Source organism: Glycine soja, chromosome 15 (genome assembly GCF_004193775.1).
Source record: "Glycine soja cultivar W05 chromosome 15, ASM419377v2, whole genome shotgun sequence".
In the NCBI taxonomy this organism is placed as follows: domain Eukaryota; kingdom Viridiplantae; phylum Streptophyta; class Magnoliopsida; order Fabales; family Fabaceae; genus Glycine; species Glycine soja.
Window position 1 is genome coordinate 15332694 of NC_041016.1, and position 7618 is coordinate 15340311.

General features: G+C 35.3%; 2 protein-coding genes across 2 annotated transcripts; one reads left to right on the forward strand and one right to left on the reverse strand.

The window, feature by feature from the left end:
- Positions 1–304: 304 nt before the first annotated feature.
- LOC114387118 (pathogen-associated molecular patterns-induced protein A70-like) lies at positions 305–1624 on the forward strand. Its single transcript, XM_028347248.1, has one exon. The coding sequence runs from the start codon at positions 573–575 to the stop codon at positions 1386–1388; it is 816 nt and encodes a 271-aa protein (XP_028203049.1). The 5' UTR covers positions 305–572; the 3' UTR covers positions 1389–1624.
- Positions 1625–2751: 1127 nt separating this feature from the next.
- Positions 2752–6898, reverse strand: LOC114386476 (translation machinery-associated protein 22-like). Its single transcript, XM_028346494.1, has 7 exons — positions 6556–6898; positions 6339–6425; positions 6076–6128; positions 5885–5966; positions 5501–5568; positions 4475–4558; positions 2752–3092 (listed from the first exon to the last, which is right to left on the reverse strand). Exons 1-7 carry the CDS (start codon positions 6701–6703, stop codon positions 3036–3038), a joined length of 579 nt encoding a protein of 192 aa, XP_028202295.1. The 5' UTR covers positions 6704–6898; the 3' UTR covers positions 2752–3035.
- Between the last annotated feature and the right edge of the window lie 720 nt (positions 6899–7618).

The following is a 7618-nucleotide window of genomic DNA, read 5'->3' on the forward strand; positions in this document are numbered from 1 at the left end:
GCATTAAATACAATGACATGGTTTTTTTATCAGATTAAATATAATGATATGTGGACAATATATATATATATATATATATATATATATATATATTCCTCTTTCTCTCTTCACGTGTAGATTAGATTAGAGTATCCTAAATCATTTTTGAATTTAGTATCTCTCTTCTCCAATGGGAGTATACACACTTATGCGTTATGCAAAACCATGTTTATCCATTTGTTTATAAATAGAAACCGATCACTCTCAAAATTAACACGTCACGCGATGTTGTCATTCCAGTAAAATAATATTCTGAGGGTTGATAACAAGCATATAATAAAGAATAACAACACGCACGCTTATGAAGCCCCTGACGTTTGAACAAACAGACCAAAAAGAAACAGCTGAAGGAAAGAAAACAAACGTCAACCATTACTCCACTCTATCTACAGACTCACACACACACCTTTTTATTTTATTTATACAAGACACACCCTCCATGAGAACCAGACACCATTAATTCCTAGTTTACCAATTCCCACACAGTACCAATATCTATCAACAACAACCGAAAACAAAAAGCGAACGTACACATGACTGAAACAGCAGAATCTTCAGCTTACGGTGTGATGGCAAGTTGGTTCACACCCTCGTGTCTATTCCTCTTCATCAACCTCGTCATCGGCACCATCGCCATCATCTCTCGTTTCGCCAACACGACCAAAAGACAACACCAACTCGTCCGTTCTCCCTCTTTGCTAGAAAGGCTTGCGTCTCTCAACCTTTGTTATCACAAACAATATGAACCAACAACAACAACATTGCTTCACAGCCATGTGAACCCGGTCCAGAGTCGGGATGAATCCAGACTTGATAGGGTTAGGTCTTTCAATCTCGATTTTTATAACGTGGATAATATTGAAAGACCTGACCCAATTGAAAATTCTGACTCACCCCAACTAGACCGGGTTCCTTCCTCATCTTTGGGTCAGGTCAAGTTTTTCAATCTTAATATCTATAAATCAGAGATTGAAGGACTTGACCTAGTCCATAGGCCTGACTCATCCCAAATAGGCCGGGTTTCCTCCACGTCTTTGTTGGACCGAGTCAGGTCATTTAATCTCAACTTTAATAAAGTTGAGATTGAAAAGTCTAGCCGGGTCCAACAGCAAGTGACCCGTGCTCCCTCGATACTCGAGCGGCTTAAGTCGTCCTTGTCATTTGACAGATCGATGTCAGTGACCGAGCCTGAATCCGAAGTTACAGGTGGTGGAGAGTTGGTGGAGGAAACTGAAGAAGAAGGGGTGGATGCAAAGGCTGATGATTTCATCAATAGGTTTAGGCAGCAACTGAGGTTGCAAAGGCTTGACTCTATTATACGTTACAGGGATATGCTCAAACGATACTAACAATAGTTCATTCCTTAATTCACCATCAGCTGCATGAACACGAGAGTTCGGCTAGCTAGGTTGTTGTTTGTTTGTAATGATATATGGTGTTTCGCAAGGCTTGACAAACCGTTGCTAGTTTTTTTTTTCTTTTTTCTTGTGATGCTGATTTGTTTGAACAATTGAACTAATTATAGTTCATAAAGTACAATTAATTAATTACATTCAAACACTGAAATTTTTTGTATTTTGCGTTACTTCTTACGGCGAAGGCATAAGGTTACTTACGTTAAATTTAGAGAAACTTTTACTTATAAATTTGTAGTTTGCGTTACTTTTTTACGGCAAAGGCATAAGGCATCTGGCGAGTCTTATGTCATTTTTTATGCATACAACATCATTTTATTCATTATAGTTTTATACGTATCGTACATTTTAACTTGCAAGTCACTTTTGCTGTTTGTGTGGAACGCTATCCGCTTTATAAGATATTGTAGATTATTGGCTTTTTACCATTTTCCACAATCCTTGATTGGTAACACTGGAATGAATATGGATAGATGTTACGGTCAAGGAAATAATGAATTGAGATGTGAAAAAAATTGAATAATTAATATGCATCGCAAACGACACGCGACATTCTTTTAAATTGCACAAATTTCTTAAACATTAACTCTTCCTCCTTGCATTGATAACATGGAATTTATATTTATTTATATGTACATCTAGGAATCTTCGACCTTGTTGGGGATCGATTGTAACTTACACTTACTTTACCGTGCATCTCATCACCTTAGGTCATTCATATTATTAAATACTGCATGACCACGTGTGAACACGCTGGGATTTTTTTCCATTCAAAACATACCCACAGAAAAGATTTAGTTTTCTTTCACAGATGCAAGAACGAATCACATGGTAAAAACCGTGTACAATCACATGCTTAAAAGGAGCTTTAAAATTGCATACCAATGTTAAACTTAAAATCAATCATTTCATGTTAATTTCCTAAATATTTATGCAACATCTGTCATTTTCTCTATCACATTCAACTATATAAAAAAAATACTAGTAACACTTAAACATATCTTTTTAAAGGTAAATCTATTTGAAATTATAATTTTGTTTATAAGTCTCACTTCTTATTTCATGAATCTCATTCATAATGTTATAATTTTCGATAAATTTTAATCCATAATAGAATGTGTTAAAAAGAATATGTTGGGTGAATTGTTAACACCCCCATTAACTAATTTTTCAGAGAATATACAAGATTTCCAAGACTTAATGTTAAACTCAAAACATAAATCATTCAAGCACTCTAATTCTGGTTTAATTTCTGGTTTTATGTTCAGACACTAAACCCTAGATTTAAGCTTGGCAATTAATGCAAGCAGAGACTAATTCCCGCAACTTAGCATCCTTTGATGACTTAAAAACCTCTTGAGAATACAAAATTGATGCAAACGAACCTTTTCTTCCTTTTGCCTCTACACACACCACTAATTGAATAATCGTTCAACTAAAAATACATATGTTGATGTTCACCAGGGCCACACTATGTTCTTTTTTGGGGGATATGGGAAGGGGAAAAAGTGGGATGGGGGGATTACAGTAATAAGCAGAGTCTAGTAATCTGTCCTTAGTTTTAATGCCAGTATATAAAAATCAAGCAGCTGGGACCTTTCTCCCATCTTCTATAAAGAAAATTGCTGCTTCTGGAACCTGCAAGAGGAAGATAGATTTTCAGTCACTCAAAAATTATGTCTTGGGGAAAGGAACTAAATGCGGACTTAGAGAGAACCAGTGACATGTATACTACAGATAAAACAGAGAGATAAGGATCAACACCTTGATCAATTAGACAAGGACCATGGAACACCTCACAGTCTCTTTTAGTTATAGATACATATTTATTTTCCCACATACTAGCATAACTATACACAGGTATCTTGTCTAACATGAGCATAGGAAATGTTTTATGTGGATTTTACCCTATTGTTTGGATGGACAAAAAGAAAATAGTGAAGAAAATTTTAATTTAAATCTTTCCCTTGTTTGATTTAAGAGAAAATAAAAAGAATAATAGAAAGGAAAGAAACCTCAAGGAAAAAAAAATTCTCCCAACTTTTTTCTTCACATAAAATTTTAAATTTTTTTCTCTTTCATTTCCTTTTGTCTCTAATCCAAAATACAAAGGGTTAGTCAAACTTTCAAGTATTTACTTCATTCCTATTCAATCTCATGGAAAATTGTATTTAATAGGAAATTGAATAAACCCAACTTGTTATTGCTTCTTTTCTTGGCAGGGAAGGAGAGGAGTTATGATGATGAGATCAGGGCACCTCCTACTGTTTTGAAATTGTTCATTATTCACAACATAGAAAGCATATGAAATGCATTTCAAAGGATTCATTGTATTAATATAAATTCAATTTTGTTTAGAGACTTGTATCATTTAAAATTGTCAAAACAACTGGGGTCCAGAAATAGACCTTAAAAATAGAAAACAAGTCCCACTATCAACAACTCTTCAAATAACAAAAGCAGGCCTAGCTTAGTCAATGACATTTATAGAAAAAAACAGATGCATCTTTACAAGCTAATATTTGCAAACTCCATTTTCATCATCAAAGTTACCATCAGTACCAAAAACAAAATACATGGCTATATCATGTAGCTTCTCTAAATGAGTTTACAGTGCAAACATGTTTATCACTACTAATAGATTCAACATAATCCAAAATTACTAAGAAACTTGGGTCACTAGGAGGAAAGGAAAGAAATGTTATGCAAGAAATATGTTCACTACATTCAGCAGTAGTATCCTAGATAAACGAAATGTTCCATAAGTGATATAAGCTGGGTGTCAAAGATAGGTAGCCATTTTGAACAACAAATTTACTTGCTGAGTTTCTATAACCAAATTAAAATATCTATCAGTCTCCCACAAATGAAGAAGCAAATAAGAATGGAAATTATATTACTGAAACTTGATAAGTCTAATATTCCTATTTAATTGCTTTTTTTCACTGCTGTCAGAAATACATACATATTAAATCAGATTACATTACAGTGCCAAACAACCAACAATAAAAATTACTTACATCAGGCCATGTATCTGTAATGAACTCCACGATGTCATAAGCTATATCCCCTTGAACATCAATTTGTTCTTTCTCACTTGGTCCCTGACACCAATCAACCCACAATAGTATAAGACATTATTTCTATATATAAAACAACTATACGTGGGTGTTTGGATCATAGCTGTCAAACAAAAATAGCAATGCAGAGGGGATGACCCTGAAAATGCTATAGTATGATAGAGGGTAGCAGGATAGCCGCTATTGTAACCAATTAGAATAAAAGAAATAAAGGGTAAAACTTAGAAGAGACTAGAGAGCACAAGACAGTGAGATGAAAGATTTGTTTCAGAGAGATTTTAAAAAAAAAAAACAGGGACAGAAAAACCAGGGCAGAAAAGGTCATGGTTAGCCAGAAACAGTGTCAGGGTTACCAGAAAATGGCCACAGAGGTCTCAGGGTCAGGGATGATCAGAAACTATGGATAGCAGAGGCTGGGGATGGCCAACTGTCACAGCAAGCAAGAAAATGCCGGAAATGTTGCTGGAGAAGGATGGGTGTTAGCCGGAAGAGAGAACAGTGGGTGCTACTTCATAACAGAGTGTGTGCAAGTGACTGAGAAAGAAGGGTTTCAGTTCTTATTCAAAGGAGGGAGGGGGGAAATCCCGAATTGACCACCTAAAACAGCTCTAAACAATCCTGTTTCATGGTTAAAATAAGCTTTTTTGTGACCCACTCCAATTACACCTGCTCCAGCCGCAACTTTCCATGATTTGGTCCACTATTGAGCAGTAACAGCTGCTACTTCAAACTGCAATGACGTTCAATTTTTGTAACATGCTCAAGCCGCACCCCCACAACACAATTCCCCCAAAACACTGCTATTTGCCACTATTGACAACTATGGTTTGGATTAGTTTATTTTGGGGTCCAAAAATGTTTTCTTTAGTAACTTCCTAACAAGTTTTTGAAAGGAAAAAAAAGTTATTTCCCAGGAAAAAGGATCACAACATGCATTCTATGAACACCATCTAAAAATCAGTAAACCTTGACAACGGAGGCTCCTGTAGCAAACTTTTTCCCGAGTTTCTTGGAAGCATCACTGAGCTTGACACCTGAAATGCAATAAAAGAAACCAAGTTAAAAACCAAACCACACCTATGTAATAATAATAATAATAACTAAAGGCTATGATTGTATTCATACTTAACAGAAAGGGATGAAATGAAGGAGAATGAAAAGATACTAGTAGCCATGTTCCGGATTTTTTAAATGAAACAGAAAAAATCTATTTTATCTCATACCATCCTATAAAATGAAAATTTTCCAACTGGTATGAGTCGTATGACAGGTTTATTGCATCCCATCTTTAGATTCCACTTGTCATTAGATATCCTAATAGCACCCAAGAGAATAAAAAATATAGCTCACCGAAAAGTTCCAGTCCCTTCACAGTGGTGATACACTTTCGCTTGTTACGTACAACCTTCTCAATAACAACCTCTTGCTTATCCTGAAAAGCAATACCACTTCTGATCACATCAAATGACTAGGAATTATAACATTTAAACTACAAACACATTCATTTGAGAGGGTTAAACTTAAAGAATTCAAAGACATGCCTTTTTCTTAATCTTCCCACCAGGAAGACGCTTCACCTCTTCTTGCTTCGGTGCTAAAACATCAAAATCATAATAAGGGTTACACAAACACACACTACCAGCTAATGATCACAGAAAATTCATACCATTTCAATGTCAAACAACATATTTAAATAAAATGTAAAACACTAACATATCAATTCCGAAATTTATGAAATTTCCACCTCTTCAATCCATTCACATTAAAGAAAAATTAAATATATGTTTTTTAAAAAAGAAAAAACCTGAGGAAGCAGCTCCATCGCCAGCTCCTGATATACCGGTACTTTGTAGTTTGTCAGCAACTTTATCAGCTTCCTTCTCATTTGCCTCTGCGCAAAAAATTAAACAATAATAATCCGCGTTTAAAAAGCAAGATTAAATCCTAATGATCGAAATAATAATAGAGTAAATTTGAGGATATTGAATTTTTCTTAAGAAAAAAGAAAAAGAAAAAGTTACCTTTGAGAAGATCAGGGTATAGGTCAGGGACGTTTTGGATCAACCAGGGTTTGCATTTCTCGAAATCGGATCCGAATTCGCAGTATTCGGGGGGCAAGCTGCACACCCCGCAGTATAGAACCCGAACCGGTTGGGGTTTCTCTGCCATTGCTGTTTATGCACCGAGCTTTGAATCAAACCCTGCTTCACTTGTTCAGTTTTCTTAGGAACGAGAACAGGAACAAAACGGTGCGTTTTCGCAACGCAGCACTAGAGACAAAAGGGTGATGCGTTCGGAAGCGCGGTGGAGGGAGGGCTTTGATGGGATGATTGCTTGATACGGTGTCGTTTTGGGAACCTCTCTAATTAAGGTGAAGGGATTTTGTATCTTAATTATGTGAATTGATATTGTTTGGTTATTAGAATATTTTGGATTGTTAAATAATGGCTAAATGACCTATTTTGGTCCCTAAAAGATACATTTAGAGTCAATTTTGTCCTTGAAAAATGAAAATCACCAATTACAAATATGTAAATGAATGTTGTAACAATTTAATCTTGTTAATCTATGATTGTTTGAGTTAATGTTAATGTCCACGAGGTACATCATTTGAAATGTTTTCTTTTTTTTAACCCCTTAAGCTTACCATTCACTGAAGGTCATTGTTACCATTCACAATTGCGGAGAAAACCTTGGTTTTTCCTCCTTCTCGCGTTTTGCTTGGTTATTGGTGAACGACGATGATGTCCTTGCAAATAGTGGTGATGCATTTTTGGCCGTCGTGCGAAGAGGAAAGACAACGATTTCTTGCTCAATGTACAAACAATGATGGTGTAGTGGCTGGAAATCTTGCTACGAGTAATAAGTGAAAAAAGAAGAAAGTGTTGATGGGATTGGTGAAAAATCTATTGAGGTGTGCATCCTTTGTTTGATATTCCTTTTTCTTTTTTTAAATTTAATTCAAAACAAATATCATTAAATAGTTGATTTCGATTTTGTTTTACTTTTTTTACAAAAATGAGTCTATCAAATAAATTTTAAATTAAACATGCATTGGCCTTTGCCACCCTTTCTCATAACAAA

Coding starts and splice junctions, on each gene's coding strand:
- LOC114387118 (XM_028347248.1), top strand. CDS start 573: ATGACTGAAACAGCAGAATCTTCAGCTTACGGTGTGATGGCAAGTTGG.
- LOC114386476 (XM_028346494.1), bottom strand. CDS start 6,703: ATGGCAGAGAAACCCCAACCGGTTCGGGTTCTATACTGCGGGGTGTGC. Junction 5,967..6,075: donor GTGGGAAGATTAAGAAAAAG/GCATGTCTTTGA, acceptor ATTGCTTTTCAG/GATAAGCAAGAGGTTGTTAT. Junction 4,559..5,500: donor CAGGAGCCTCCGTTGTCAAG/GTTTACTGATTT, acceptor GATTGGTGTCAG/GGACCAAGTGAGAAAGAACA.